The sequence below is a fragment of the Oncorhynchus tshawytscha genome, linkage group LG10, assembly GCF_018296145.1.
Source record: "Oncorhynchus tshawytscha isolate Ot180627B linkage group LG10, Otsh_v2.0, whole genome shotgun sequence".
Classification (NCBI taxonomy): Eukaryota; Metazoa; Chordata; class Actinopteri; order Salmoniformes; family Salmonidae; genus Oncorhynchus; species Oncorhynchus tshawytscha.
The window spans coordinates 83,210,014-83,227,254 of NC_056438.1; the positions used below are offsets into that span (position 1 = coordinate 83,210,014).

At 43.7% G+C, this 17,241-nt stretch overlaps 1 protein-coding gene across 2 annotated transcripts in view; it reads right to left on the reverse strand.

Annotated features, from left to right (window-relative positions):
• Positions 1-8,743, reverse strand: part of st6galnac3 (ST6 (alpha-N-acetyl-neuraminyl-2,3-beta-galactosyl-1,3)-N-acetylgalactosaminide alpha-2,6-sialyltransferase 3) — a 111,795-nt gene extending 103,052 nt beyond the window's left edge. For both annotated transcript variants that reach the window (XM_042329233.1, XM_042329232.1), the window contains exon 1: positions 8,467-8,743. In XM_042329233.1, coding sequence (XP_042185167.1) covers positions 8,467-8,493 — 27 coding nt within the window. In that variant the 5' untranslated portion in view covers positions 8,494-8,743. The remainder of the gene's footprint in view (positions 1-8,466) is intronic.
• Positions 8,744-17,241: the final 8,498 nt, after the last annotated feature.

Below are 17,241 nucleotides of genomic sequence, written 5' to 3' on the forward strand. Positions count from 1 at the left end.
TTGCCACATGCTTGGTAAACAACAGGTGTGGACTAACAGTGAAATGATTGGTAAACAACAGGTATAGACTAACAGTGTAATGATTGGTAAACAACAGGTATAGACTAACAGTGGACTGATGGGTCCTTGGTAAACAACAGGTGTAGACTAACAGTGAAATGCTGACTGAAGGGTCCTTGGTAAATAACAGGTGTAGACTAACAGTGAAATGCTGACTGAAGGGTCCTTGGTAAATAACAGGTGTAGACTAACAGTGAAATGCTGACTGAAGGGTCCTTGGTAAACAACAGGTGTAGACTAACAGTGATATGCTGACTGAAGGGTCCTTGGTAAACAACAGGTGTAGACTAACAGTGAAATGCTGACTGAAGGGTCCTTGGTAAATAACAGGTGTAGACTAACAGTGAAATGCTGACTGAAGGGTCCTTGGTAAACAACAGGTGTAGACTAACAGTGATATGCTGACTGACTGGTCCTTGGTAAACAACAGGTGTAGACTAACAGTGAAATGCTGACTGAAGGGTCCTTGGTAAACAACAGGTGTAGACTAACAGTGAAATGATTGGTAAACAACAGGTATAGACTAACAGTGTAATGATTGGTAAACAACAGGTGTAGACTAACAGTGTAATGATTGGTAAACAACAGGTGTAGACTAACAGTGTAATGATTGGTAAACAACAGGTGTAGACTAACAGTGAAAGGCTGACTGAAGGGTCCTTGGTAAACAACAGGTATAGACTAACAGTGTAATACTGACTGATGGGTCCTTGGTAAACAACAGGTGTAGACTAACAGTGAAAGGCTGACTGAAGGGTCCTTGGTAAACAACAGGTGTAGACTAACAGTGAAATGCTGACTGAAGGGTCCTTGGTAAACAACTGGTGTAGACTAACAGTGTAATACTGACTGATGGGTCCTTGGTAAACAACAGGTATAGACTAACAGTGTAATGATTGGTAAACAACAGGTGTAGACTAACAGTGAAAGGCTGACTGAAGGGTCCTTGGTAAACAACAGGTATAGACTAACAGTGTAATACTGACTGATGGGTCCTTGGTAAACAACAGGTGTAGACTAACAGTGAAAGGCTGACTGAAGGGTCCTTGGTAAACAACAGGTGTAGACTAACAGTGAAATGCTGACTGAAGGGTCCTTGGTAAACAACTGGTGTAGACTAACAGTGTAATACTGACTGATGGGTCCTTGGTAAACAACAGGTATAGACTAACAGTGTAATGATTGGTAAACAACAGGTGTAGACTAACAGTGAAATGATTGGTAAACAACAGGTGTACACCAACAGTGTAATGCTGACTGACTGGTCCTTGGTAAACAACAGGTGTAGACTAACAGTGAAATGCTGACTGAAGGGTCCTTGGTAAACAACAGGTGTAGACTAACAGTGAAATGCTGACTGAGGTTTTAACTCCAACCCTGTTCTCTCTCTCTCTCTCTCTCTCTCTCCCTCCCTCCCTCTCCCTCTCCCTCTCCCTCTCTCTCTCATGAACTAAGTAACTGGAGAGGAAGTTAAAAGCATTCCAATGATTAAAAGTCTAAATCACTATAATCTAGCAAACCGTGTAATTGTAACATTGTAGCCAAATAATGTAATAACAGAGAAAATCTGGGCAAGGATTTGAAATCGCCTAAACCAGGTTTCCAAACACATCCCTGTATCTATTCCTGATCATAACTGGACAGGAAGTTAACCATTTAGAGACTGTCATTGATCCTGAATAATGTAGGCTAATTGCAATGTAATAACATAGGATATCTGGCCAAGGATTTGAAAGAGTGCAAACCAGAATTCCAAAACACAACACAACACACACACACACACACACTGTTATGGTGACTGGACACACACACACACACACACACACTGTTATGGTGACTGGACACACACACACACACACACACTGTTATGGTGACTGTACACACACACACTATTATGTTGACTGGACACACATTGGGCCCCTCCTGTCTCAGCCTCCAGTATTTATGCTGCAGTAGTTTATGTGTCGGGGGGCTAGGGTCAGTTTGTTATATCTGGAGTACTTCTCCTGTCCTATCCGGTGTCCTGTGTGAATTTAAGTATGCTCCCTCTAATTCTCTCTTTCTTTCTTTCTCTCTCTCTCTCTCTCTCGGAAGACCTGAGCCCTAGGACCATGCCTCAGGACTACCTGACATGATGACTCCTTGCTGTCCCCAGTCCACCTGGCCGTGCTGCTGCTCCAGTTTTCACTGTTCTGCCTTATTATTATTTGACCATGCTGGTCATTTATGAACATTTGAACATCTTGGCCATGTTCTGTTATAATCTCCACCCGGCACAGCCAGAAGAGGACTGGGCACCCCACATAGCCTGGTTCCTCTCTAGGTTTCTTCCTAGGTTTTGGCGTTTCTAGGGAGTTTTTCCTAGCCACCGTGCTTCTACACCTGCATTGCTTGCTGTTTCGGGTTTTAGGCTGGGTTTCTGTACAGCACTTTGAGATATCAGCTGATGTACGAAGGGCTATATAAATAAATTTGATTTGATTTGACACACTGTTATGGTGACTGGACACACACACACACACACACACACACACACACTGTTATGGTGACTGGACACACACACATACACACACACACACACACTGTTATGGTGACTGGACACACACACACACACACACACACACACTGTTATGGTGACTGGACACACACACACACACACACACACACACACACACACACTGTTATGGTGACTGGACACACACACTGTTATGGTGACTGGACACACACACACACACACACACACACACTGTTATGGTGACTGGACACACACACTGTTATGGTGACTGGACACACACACTGTTATGGTGACTGGACACACACACTGTTATGGTGACTGGACACACACACACACACACACACACACACACACACACACACACACACACACACACACACACACTGTTATGGTGACTGGACACACACACACTGTTATGGTGACTGGACACACACACTGTTATGGTGACTGGACACACACACTGTTATGGTGACTGGACACACACACACTGTTATGGTGACTGGACACACACACTGTTATGGTGACTGGACACACACACATGGTGACTGGACACACACACTGTTATGGTGACTGGACACACACACTGTTATGGTGACTGGACACACACACTGTTATGGTGACTGGACACACACACTGTTATGGTGACTGTAGCGTAAACAGGAGCATGCCAAGGGTGTCCTCTCTCACTGCAGTGCGTCTCAGTGGCGTCATCGCCATCATCAAGGTCATTGATATCAGATGGATACTGTAGTGTTAACTGAACGGAGGTCGGTCACTGTTTAACACTGAAGCACTGTATCTGTACCTGTCGATGGAGAGGCTCCAACCCAACTGTGCTACAGAGTGACTTTTATCGTGTTTATCTTGACTTTGTCTGTGCACAGAGTTCCTACTAGTATCACATATGACTAGCCACGCTCTGCAGGACATCAGATCGACAGTCACTTGTTGGATAATGTCCGGTCACTGGACCTGGCCATGGCTTTCGACTTTTGTCAATCACAACATTCTTATTGGCAGACTAAACAGCCTTGGTTTCTCAAATGATTTCCTCGCCTGGTTTACCAACTACTTCTCTGATAGAGTTCAGTGTGTCAAATCAGAGGGCCTGTTGTCCGGAACTCTGGTGGTCTCTATGGGTGTGCCACAGGGTTCAATTCTCGGGCCGACTCTCTTCCCCTTATACTCCAATGATGTCGCTCTCGTTGCTGGTGATTCTTTGATCCACCTCTACGCAGACGACACCATTCTGTATACATCCGGCCCTTCTTTGGACACTATGTTAACAACCCTCCAGACGAGCTTCAATGCCATACAACACTCCTTCTGTGGCCTCCAACCTTTCTTAAATGCAAGTAAAACTAAATGCATGCTCTTTAACCGATCACTGCCTGCACCTGCCCCCATCACTACTCTGGACGGTTCTGACTTAGAATATGTGGACAACTACAAATACCTAGGTGTCTGGTTAGACTGTAAACTCTCCTTCCAGACTCACATTAAGCATCTCCAATCAAAAATTAAATCTAGAATCGGCTTCCTATTTCGCAACAAAGCCTCCTTCACTCATGCTGCCAAACATACCCTCGTAAAACTGACTATCCTACCAATCCCTCCAACATGCTACTCAGCAAATTGAATGCAGTCTATCACAGTGCAATCCATTTTGTCACCAAAGCCCCATATACTACCCACCACTGCGACCTGTATGCTCTCGTCGGCTGGCTCTCGCTTCATACTCGTCGCCAAACCCACTGGCTCCAGGTCATCTACAAGTCTTTGCTAGGTAAAGCCCCGCCTTATCTCAGCTCGCTGGTCACCATAGCAGCACCCAACCGTAGCGTGCGATCTCCAGCAGGTATATCTCACTGGTCACCCCATTGGCCGCCTCTCCTTCCAGTTCTCTGCTGCCAATAACTGGAACGAACTGCAAAAATCTCTGAAGCTGGAGACTCTTACCTCCCTCACTAGCTTTAAGCACCAGCTGTCAGAGCAGCTCACAGATCACTGCACCTTTACACAGCCCATCTGTAAATAGCCCATCTATCTACCTCATCCCCATACTGTATTTATTCATTTATCTTGTTCCTTTGCACCCCTGTATCTCTACTTGCACATTCATCTTCTGCACATCAATCACTCTAGTGTCTAATTGGTACATTGTAATTACTTCACCACCATGGCCTATTTATTGCCTTACCTCTCTTATCCTACCTCCAATCCACATGCTGTATATAGATTTTCTTCTACTGTATTATTGACTGTATGTTTTGTTTATTCCATGTGTAACTCTGTGTCGTTGTATGTGTCGCACTGCTTTGCTTTATCTTGGCCAGGTCGCAGTTGTAAATGAGAACTTGTTCTCAACTGGCCTACCTGGTTAAACAAAGGTGAAATAAAAAATAAAAATAAAACTGGAGAATAAGATGGATGAGCTTAGTTCCAGTGTCTCGAATCAGAGAGGCTTGAAAAGCTGCCAGAGACGTGGCTGGATGACTCTATCTACATCTATCTACATCATAGCGAGGGAAACAGCGCCCCTCTGTCTTTCTATGTGTAGTCCATGTATCTGATGCTGTCTGGACCAAAAGAGTATTACATGTTGCTGACGTAGCATTTCATTGATCGATGCCAACAAGGATTTGGCCTCCCTTGATACAAAAATTATTAAATAATTAGCCGATCGGCGTTGACCTGCAGCAAAACGCCCCACCAAAAGGAGGCCAGTTTGGATTTGGCTTCGCACCAATCAAAACACATCGTAAGCAAAACTTAATTTTGGTTTCTGGTCTGCATGTATTCATGTTCTGCAGTAACTAGCTTGCTAAATAGGCCTGTTCCTAACCCATGGATAGAGATGTGGATTTGGAAGTCTCTGTACAGACCAATGATTATATTCACGATTCTAATCTAACCATAAATGAATATATTGTACCAGTGGCCTAACATGATTGAAGGTCAATATGTAGTCTAGATGTAGCCAACTAGTCTCACATTAACTAGTATTAGTTCAGCTACCAATTAGTTATAGTGATTTTACTGACGTCAATTTTGTTTATGAATTATTAAGTGATCAAAACTCATAATTATGTTACGAAATTGTTAACAGAATTACCTAAAAATCTGTAACGTAATTACTGCAGCTGAATTGGCTACAAATCATAATAATCACAAACCACAGTTGGGTCACCTGCTATTCGGTTGAATGCATTCAGTTATACAACTGACTAGGTATCCCCTTTCCCTACTGTCCTCCCTTCCACTGGCATGCTGTTATGTTCAGCAGCCCCTCCCCCTCTCTTTCTCTCTCTCTTTCTCTCTCTCTCCGGTTAATGTCTCTTGAAAAGTAGTTGACATTTATTCAGTCTGGCCTTGATGTTAGCGTCCACAGACAGACCGGACTGGACCAAATCTAAACCTATCATAGAAGTCCAGTACCAGTCAAACGTTTGGACACAACTGCTCATTCCAGGGTTTTTCTACATTGTAGAATAATAGTTGTAGCATAATAGTGAAGACATCAAAACTATGAAATAACACATTTGGAATCATGTAGTAACCAAAAAAAGTGTTAAACAAATCAAAATATATTTTATATTTGAAATTCTTCAAAGTAGCCATCCTTTGCTTTGATGGCAGCTTCTCAACCAGCTTTACGAGTAAGTCACCTGGAATGCATTTCAATTAACAGGTGTGCCTTGTTTGAGCCAATCAGTTGTGTTGTGACAAGGTAGGGGTGGTATACAGAAGATAGCCCTATTGGGTAGTAACAGACACCTCAACATCAACTGTTCAGAGGAGACTGTGTGAATCAGGCCTTCATGGTTGATTTGCTGTTAAGAAACCACTACTAAAGGACACCAATAAGAAGATGAGACTTGCTTGGGCCAAGAAACACGAGCAATGGACATTAGATCTGTGGAAATCTGTCCTGATGAGTCCAAATGTGAGATTTTGGATTCCAACCACCGTGTCTTAGTGAGACGCAGAGTAGGGTAACGGACGATCGCCGCATGTGTGGTTCCCACCGTGAAGCATGGAGGAGGAGGTGTGATGGTGAGGGGGTACTTTGCTGCTGACACTGTCGGTATATTGTAATATACCCTACACTGTACTGTACTCTATTGTACTGAACTCTAATCTACGGTTCTGTGTTGTGCTGCAGACATATTTGTGTCTTAATTCAGAGCAGATATTTAAGAGTTTTCGGGAGAACGTGATCGCATAAAAACCTGAGGGACATTTTACCGTAATTCCGTTACCAAAGTTTGCATCTGCACAGTTCTTCCACTAAATGTGTTTTTGTAAAATACTAGTTCAGTGTTAATTGTTAAAAGTTGTCCTAGAGCATAGAGTTACATGGTTTGTTAAACTTAGAAATCAATGGTTTTTGTTTGACTTACTGTACATTTTAAAGTATAAAAACTGAGTCAAAGTGTAATACCGATTCCATGGAATTCATCCCCCCCCCCTCCCCAAAACGAGCTAAATGCCTTTTATACTTGTGTTGAGGAATACAACAGGAAGTAAGGGGGCGCTGAGGGTACTGAGCCCTCAACACGGGGGGACCCTCAGGGGTGCATTTGCTTAGTCCCCTCCTGTACTCCCCTTCTCACCCATGACCACGTAGCCACGCACTTCAACACCATCATCAAGTTTGCAAACGACAAGGCGGTGTTAGGCCTGATCACAGACAGCGATGAGAAGGCCAGAGACTTGGCAGTGTGTTGGCAGGACAACAACCTCTCCCTCAACGGCAGTAAACTATCATGGATTATAGGAGAAAGAGGGGAGAGCACGCCCCCATCCACATCGACAGGGCTTTAGGGTCGAGAGCTTCAAGTTCTTTGGCGTCTACACCACTAAGGACATGGTCCACACACACCAACACAGTCGTGAAGAGGGCACGACAGCACCTCTTGCCCCTCTGAAAGATAAAAATATATGGCATGGGGCCTAGGATCCACAAAAAGTTATACAGCTGCACCATCGAGAGCATCTTGACTTGCTGAATTACTTGGTATGGCAAATGCACCGCCCTCGACCTCAAGATGCTACAGAGGGTGGTGCGAACAGCCCAGTACATCACTGGGGCCGAGCTCCCTGACATCCAGGACCTCAATACCAGGCGGTGTCAGAGGAAGGCTAGAAAAATTGCCAAACACTCCAGCCATCCAAGCCATAGACTGTTCATGCTGTTACCGTCTGGCATGGGCTCTCGGACCAACAGGCTCCGAGACAGCTTCTACCCCCAACCATAAGACTGCTAAATAGTTCATTAAAGGTTACCCGGACTATGTGTGTGTGTGTGTTGTATTATCATGTGAGTTTCTTGCAGAAAAATAAGTTGTTTGACAATACAAATATAATAGGCTATTTGGAGTCACTGCCGGGCATTTAAATTGATGATAAGTCTATTTAAAACGTGAATTCGAGCTCAAATTGTTTACCACAATGGCCCATGGCATGGTAATAAATGTGGGACTTAATTTAACTTTAGGTAATGGAAGCAATACTAAATAATTATTCGCACACATCGCAGACCTTGTTCTCTAAACATAGGCTAAGGGGAATCCACATGCACAACGCATGTGGACACATACCAGATCAACGGTTATCGTTGGATACTTTGTATCCTTTAGGCCTCTGCAATAACGTTTACCGTTACATTGTAACCGATTGAACGTTAACCCACCAGTCAACCACAATTGGTGGTCAACAAAAAAAAGGAGGGCAGAAGAGGGAAACAGTTACACCGCGAGCAGCAACGTATAATATTCAAAACACTACTGTCACACTGCCCAGTCAATTTATGCTCATTTTCAATCACACATAGTTAATACAGTCTGCTGATAAATGTGGCACTTGTTTAAAGAGAGAATCCGTCTTACCTTGCCTATCCAGGCCATCCTAAACATATATTCAGACAATGGTTCTGTCTCGGCTGGAGCTGTTGGGTTTCGTGACGAGACGAAAAACAGTTCTGCCGTTTGTTGTTGTTGTTGTTGTTTTATGTGCGGTTTATTGATGCGCGCGACAAACGCAAATTCGGTTGTTTATCAAACGAAGATAATTTCTCCCACATAAATATTGTAGCGTACCGTTATTCGAGTTATCTCGGCATTCTCCATGGAACCTGGTGTTGGATTGACGTGTGCTGCTACTGGCTGATAGACGCGACCGCACCGCCTCCTGGTGATCACGTGACCCTCTGGTGTCTGATTCTGATTCTTGATTCCTTCACGCAGGGAGAACATGTAGCGGTCTGCTGTGCTGCATATAAGATCATATAAAGAGAATAGGATGGACAAGCTTTGAACTTCAACTGAAGGTGTTTTCTTATGAGACCGAGAAAACCACAAAGCATTAGTTTAATAGGGTTTTATCTGCAGTTTGAGGGGTGAGGGGTGTATTGCACAAATTACTTCTGAATGACATCACAGGCTGTGTAGCATTAAAATAATAATAATAATAATTTGGTGGGTGCCTGTAATTGTCCTATTTCACATATGTACAAGTGTGTATCAATACGCATGTGTGAGTTGGAAACATGTTTGTTTTTTGCATATCCCAACTCTACCCTCAGAGAGTAGGGTCACAGCCAGGGTCTACCATTACCCTCAGAGAGTAGGGTCACAGCCAGGGTCTACCATTACCCTCAGAGAGTAGGGTCACAGCCAGGGTCTACCATTACCCTCAGAGAGTAGGGTCACAGCCAGGGTCTACCATTACCCTCAGAGAGTAGGGTCACAGCCAGGGTCTGCCATTACCCTCAGAGAGTAGGGTCACAGCCAGGGTCTACCATTACCCTCAGAGAGTAGGGTCACAGCCAGGGTCTACCATTACCCTCAGAGTGTAGGGTCACAGCCAGGGTCTACCATTACCCTCAGAGAGTAGGGTCACAGCCAGGGTCTGCCATTACCCTCAGAGAGTAGGGTCACAGCCAGGGTCTGTCATTACCCTCAGAGAGTAGAGTCACAGCCAGAGTCTGTCATTACTGATGGTGACCCTGGAGCAATTTAGGTTAAAGTGCCTTCAGAAAGTATTCATAACCCTTGATTTATTCTCCATTTTGTTGTGAGTGCCTTGCTCAAGGGCACATTGACACATTTTTCAGCTCCGGTATTCGAACAAGCGAGCAGCTTTTATCTTACTGTCCCATCTCTCTAACTGCCAGGCTACCTGTTGCTCTGGAGGTCATTGTGACAAAATCATCACTGGAAAAACAACACTACTTGTTAGTCCCAGTCAAAGTTATAATGCCTTCTGGTTTTATTGTAATTATACCCACCTGTAATCACCTGTAATCACCTGTAACCACATGTAATCACCTGTAATCGAATCACATTTTCTTTAAATCAAATTGTATTTGCATAGTAAACAGGTGCAGACTAACAGTGAAATGCTTGGTAAACAACAGGTGTAGACTAACAGTGTAATGCTGACTGAAGGGTCCTTGGTAAACAACAGGTGTAGACTAACAGTGTAATGCTGACTGAAGGGTCCTTGGTAAACAACAGGTGTGGACTAACAGTGAAATGCTGACTGACTGGTCCTTGGTAAACAACAGGTGTGGACTAACAGTGAAATGCTGACTGACTGGTCCTTGGTAAACAACAGGTGTGGACTAACAGTGTAATGCTGACTGAAGGGTCCTTGGTAAACAACAGGTGTAGACTAACAGTGAAATGCTGACTGAAGGGTCCTTGGTAAACAACAGGTGTAGACTAACAGTGAAATGCTGACTGAAGGGTCCTTGGTAAACAACAGGTGTAGACTAACAGTGAAATGCTGACTGGCGGGTCCTTGGGACTACCGGGCCCAAGTCAATGTGCAGGGTTACAAGGTAATAACATGGCTATAACCAGTGAACCTATCGAGTCGAGAGCCTTACTGAAATAGTGAAGGATTTAAAACAAGTTGAGCATAACAAATAAATAACACATATATATTTACAACCCAAAACAAGGCTGCTTTGAAAGAAAGTATAAAACATTTGATCAATTGCATTTTACAGCAATACCACTGGCAGCAGCGTCTCTAAAGGAATGACACCACCTAATAACAGAACTGTATCCACCCTGTATCCACCCTGTATCCACCCTGTATCCACCCTGTATCCACCCTGTATCCACCCATCACCTAATAACAGAACTGTATCCACCCTGTATCCACCCATAACCTAATAACAGAACTGTATCCACCCTGTATCCACCCTGTATCCACCCATAACCTAATAACAGAACTGTATCCACCCTGTATCCACCCTGTATCCACCCTGTATCCACCCTGTATCCACCCATCACCTAATAACAGAACTGTATCCACCCTGTATCCACCCTGTATCCACCCTGTATCCACCCTGTATCCACCCTGTATCCACCCATCACCTAATAACAGAACTGTATCCACCCTGTATCCACCCTGTATCCACCCTGTATCCACCCTGTATCCACCCTGTATCCACCACCTAATAACAGAACTGTATCCACCCTGTATCCACCCTGTATAACCACCCTAATAACAGAACTGTATCCACCCTGTATCCACCCATAACCTAATAACAGAACTGTATCCACCCTGTATCCACCCTGTATCCACCCTGTATCCACCCTGTATCCACCCATAACCTAATAACAGAACTGTATCCACCCTGTATCCACCCTGTATCACCTAATAACAGAACTGTATCCACCCTGTATCCACCCATCACCTAATAACAGAACTGTATCCACCCTGTATCCACCCATAACCTAATAACAGAACTGTATCCACCCTGTATCCACCCTGTATCCACCCTGTATCCACCCTGTATCCACCCATAACCTAATAACAGAACTGTATCCACCCTGTATCCACCCATCACCTAATAACAGAACTGTATCCACCCTGTATCCACCCATCACCTAATAACAGAACTGTATCCACCCTGTATCCACCCATCACCTAATAACAGAACTGTATCCACCCTGTATCCACCCATAACCTAATAACAGAACTGTATCCACCCTGTATCCACCCATCACCTAATAACAGAACTGTATCCACCCTGTATCCACCCATCACCTAATAACAGAACTGTATCCACCCTGTATCCACCCATAACCTAATAACAGAACTGTATCCACCCTGTATCCACCCTGTATCCACCCATCACCTAATAACAGAACTGTATCCACCCTGTATCCACCCATCACCTAATAACAGAACTGTATCCACCCTGTATCCACCCATCACCTAATAACAGAACTGTATCCACCCTGTATCCACCCATAACCTAATAACAGAACTGTATCCACCCTGTATCCACCCATAACCTAATAACAGAACTGTATCCACCCTGTATCCACCCATAACCTAATAACAGAACTGTATCCACCCTGGGTATGGGTACCATCGAGAAGTAGAAATGAGCAGCTTCATGGTTATAAAATAAAACTTACAACAAAAGGAGAATTTAATTACCAGAGCTAAGGCACTAACGTTACCTAATAATAACAACATCAACCAATGGTACCAGCAACGTTCTCTAACGTTACCTAACAACATCAACCAATGGTACCAGCAACGTTCTCTAACGTTACCTAATAACATCAACCAATGGTACCAGCAACGTTACCTAACGTTACCTAACAACATCAACCAATGGTACCAGCAACGTTCTCTAACGTTACCTAACAACATCAACCAATGGTACCAGCAACGTTCTCTAACGTTACCTAATAACATCAACCAATGGTACCAGCAACGTTCTCTAACGTTACCTAACAACATCAACCAATGGTACCAGCAACGTTCTCTAATGTTACCTAACAACATCAACCAATGGTACCAGCAACGTTACCTAACAACATCAACCAATGGTACCAGCAACGCTCTCTAACGTTACCTAACAACATCAACCAATGGTACCAGCAACGTTCTCTAACGTTACCTAACAACATCAACCAATGGTACCAGCAACGTTCTCTAACGTTACCTAACAACATCAACCAATGGTACCAGCAACGTTCTCTAACGTTACCTAACAACATCAACCAATGGTACCAGCAACGTTCTCTAACGTTACCTAACAACATCAACCAATGGTACCAGCAACGTTCTCTAACGTTACCTAACAACATCAACCAATGGTACCAGCAACGCAATACAGTATCTACAAAAGAGAGACTGAGTCTGCAGTGTTAAAGACACATTCATCCATTACCCTAATCGCCAAATAGGTCAACATTCAACCATTTGCTTCGTCCGACCTCGGTAGAATGTTGGCCTTTACGAAGCCCATGGCCTTATGGGGGTCTAGGATTCCTTTCTCGTGCCGTTGCATGTTATACAGAGCCAGGTGGTTAAAGCCACACGCTCGTGCAGATCTCCATTTCTGTCTGGCTCGGGTGGTCTCTGAGACTCTTAGAGACTGTTAAAGGTGGTTGTTCCCAGGGTTTGGTCTCTGAGACTCCGTGTTAAAGGTGACTGAGTGATGGGCTCTCCTCTGGTCTGTAACCCTCCTCCTGTGATGACAGACACACACACACACGGTGAGGCACACTGTGACACACAGTTACACACACACACTGTGACACACATGCACTGACAGACAAACAGACAATGCCAAGGGGGATAGGTTCCCAGTGAAGCGAAGTCCTTTTGTAGCTTACTGTAATAGAATCTGCTTAGAGGAGAGATAACCTCCTGTACAGGGCAGATAGAGAGGGAGAGAGATGTACAGGAAGATGTACAGGAAGATAAAGGAAGATGTAGATGTACAGGAAGATAAATGTAAAAGATAAATACTATACAGGGCAGATAGAATGTAGGGGCAGATAGAGATGTACAGGAAGATAAATACTGTACAGGGCAGATAGAGAGATGTACAGGAAGATAAATACTGTACAGGGCAGATAGAGATGTACAGTATTTATCTTCCTATACAGGGCAGATAGAGAGATGTACAGGAAGATAAATACTGTACAGGGCAGATAGAGATGTACAGTATTTATCTTCCTATACAGGGCAGATAGAGAGATGTACAGGAAGATAAATACTGTACAGGGCAGATAGAGAGATGTACAGGAAGATAAATACTGTACAGGGCAGATAGAGATGTACAGTATTTATCTTCCTATACAGGGCAGATAGAGAGATGTACAGGAAGATAAATACTGTACAGGGCAGATAGAGAGATAAATACTGTACAGGGCAGATAAGATAAATACTGATAAATACTGTACAGGGCAGATAGAGATGTACAGTATTTATCTTCCTATACAGGGCAGATAGAGAGATGTACAGGAAGATAAATACTATACAGGGCAGATAGAGATGTACAGGAAGATAAATACTGTACAGGGCAGATAGAGAGATGTACAGGAAGATAAATACTGTACAGGGCAGATAGAGATGTACAGTATTTATCTTCCTATACAGGGCAGATAGAGAGATGTACAGGAAGATAAATACTGTACAGGGCAGATAGAGAGATGTACAGGAAGATAAATACTGTACAGGGCAGATAGAGATGTACAGTATTTATCTTCCTATACAGGGCAGATAGAGAGATGTACAGGAAGATAAATACTGTACAGGGCAGATAGAGATGTACTTCCTAGGGCAGAAGATAAAGGGCAGATAGAGAGATGTACAGGGATAAATACTGTACAGGGCAGATAGAGATGTACAGTATTTATCTTCCTATACAGGGCAGATAGAGAGATGTACAGGAAGATAAATACTGGGCAGATAGAGATGTACAGGAAGATTTATCTTCAGGGCAGATAGCAGAGATAGAGAGATGTACAGGAAGATAAATACTGTACAGGGCAGATAGAGATGTACAGTATTTATCTTCCTATACAGGGCAGATACAGGGCAGATAGAGAGATAGAGAGATGTACAGGAAGATAAATACTGTACAGGGCAGATAGATACAGTATTTATCTTCCTATACAGGGCAGATAGAGAGATGTACAGGAAGATAAATACTGTACAGGGCAGATAGAGAGATGTACAGGAAGATAAATACTGTACAGGGCAGATAGAGATGTACAGTATTTATCTTCCTATACAGGGCAGATAGAGAGATGTACAGGAAGATAAATACTATACAGGGCAGATAGAGATGTACAGGAAGATAAATACTGTACAGGGCAGATAGAGAGATGTACAGGAAGATAAATACTGTACAGGGCAGATAGAGATGTACAGTATTTATCTTCCTATACAGGGCAGATAGAGAGATGTACAGGAAGATAAATACTGTACAGGGCAGATAGAGAGATGTACAGGAAGATATCTTCCTATACAGGGCAGATAGAGATGTACAGGAAGATAAATACTTCCTACAGGGCAGATAGAGATGTACAGGAAGATAAATACTGTACAGGGCAGATAGAGATGTACAGGAAGATAAATACTGTACAGGGCAGATAGAGATGTACAGTAAGATCTTCCTATACAGGGCAGATAGAGAGTACAGGAAGATAAATACTGTACAGGGCAGATAGAGAGATGTACAGGAAGATAAATACTGTACAGGGCAGATAGAGATGTACAGTATGTATCAGGAAGATAAATAAATACTGTACAGGGCAGATAGAGATGTACAGGAAGATAAATTTATCTTCCTATACAGGGCAGATAGAGAGATGTACAGGAAGATAAATACTGTACAGGGCAGATAGAGAGATGTACAGGAAGATAAATACTGTACAGGGCAGATAGAGATGTACAGGGGGCAGATAGAGAGATGTACAGGAAGATAAATACTGTACAGGGCAGATAGAGAGATAAATACTGTACAGGAAGATACAGGAAGATAAATACTGTACAGGGCAGATAGAGATGTACAGGAAGATAAATACTGTACAGGGCAGATAGAGATGTACAGGAAGATAAATTTATAGAGAGATGTACAGTTTTATCTTCCTATACAGGGCAGATAGAGAGATGTACAGGAAGATAAATACTGTACAGGGCAGATAGAGAGATGTACAGGAAGATAAATACTGTACAGGGCAGAGATGTACCTTCCTATACAGGGCAGATAAAATGTACAGGAAGATAAATACTGTACAGGGCAGATAGAGAGATGTACAGGAAGATAAATACTGTACAGGGCAGATAGAGATGTACAGGAAGATAAATACTGTACAGGGCAGATAGAGATGTACAGAAATAAATCTATACAGGGCAGATAGAGAGATGTACAGGAAGATAAATACTTCCCAGGGCAGATAGAAGATGTACAGGAAGATAAATACCCAGATAGAGATGTACAGGAAGATAAATACTGTACAGGGCAGATAGAGAGATGTACCCAGGGCAGATGATGTAAAGTATTTATCTTCCTCCAGGAAGATAAATACCCAGATAGAGAGATGTACAGGAAGATAAATACTGTACAGGGCAGAAAACCCCTCCAAATACCCCACTGAAAACCCTCCATATACCCCACTGAAAACCCTCCGTATACCCCACTGAAAACCCTCCATATACCCCATATACCCACTGAATAAACCCCTCCCCCTCCCTCCATATACCCCACTGAAGATACCCCTCCGTATACCCCACTGAAAACCCCTCCGTATACCCCTCTGAATAGCCCTCCATATATCCCACTGAATAGCCCTCCAAATACCCCACTGAATACCCCTCTTTATACCCCTCTGAATAGCCCTCCATATATCCCACTGAATAGCCCTCCAAATACCCCACTGAATACCCCTCTGAATAGCCCTCCATATATCCCACTGAATAGCCCTCCAAATACCCCACTGAATACCCCTCCATATACCCCACTGAATACCCCACTGAAACCCCTCCGTATACCCCTCTGAATAGCCCTCCAAATACCCCACTGAATACCCCTCTGAATAGCCCTCCATATATCCCACTGAATAGCCCTCCAAATACCCCACTGAATACCCCTCCGTATACCCCTCTGAATAGCCCTCCATATATCCCACTGAATAGCCCTCCAAATACCCCACTGAATAGCCCTCCATATACCCCACTGAATACCCCTCCATATACCCCACTGAATACCCCTCCATATACCCCACTGAATACCCCTCCATATACCCCACTGAAAACCCCTCTGTATACCCCTCTGAATACCCCTCCATATATCCCACTGAAATCCCCTCCATATACCCCACTGAATACCCCACTGAATACCCCTCCATATACCCCACTGAATACCCCACTGAAAACCCCTCCATATACCCCACTGAATACCCCCCCACTGAATACCCCACTGAAAACTCCATAGCCCACCGAATACCCCTCCAAATACCCCACTGAAAATCCCTCCATATACCCCACTGAAAACCCCTCCATATACCCCACTGAATACCCCTCCATATACCCCACTGAATACCCCTCCATATACCCCACTGAAAACCCCTCCATATACCCCACTGAAAACCCCTCCATATACCCCACTGAATACCCCACTGAATACCCCTGCATATACCCCACTGAATACCCCTGCATATACCCCACTGAATACCCCTCCATATACCCAACTGAATACCCCACTGAATACCCCTCAGAAGAGGCATAATAAGTCATGGCAAACTGTGTAGAATTGCAGGAAACATGTTTTAAATGTCCCCCCAGACCCCCCGTCTACTGTTCGGGCCCCCAATATGAACACCACAACTTCACCC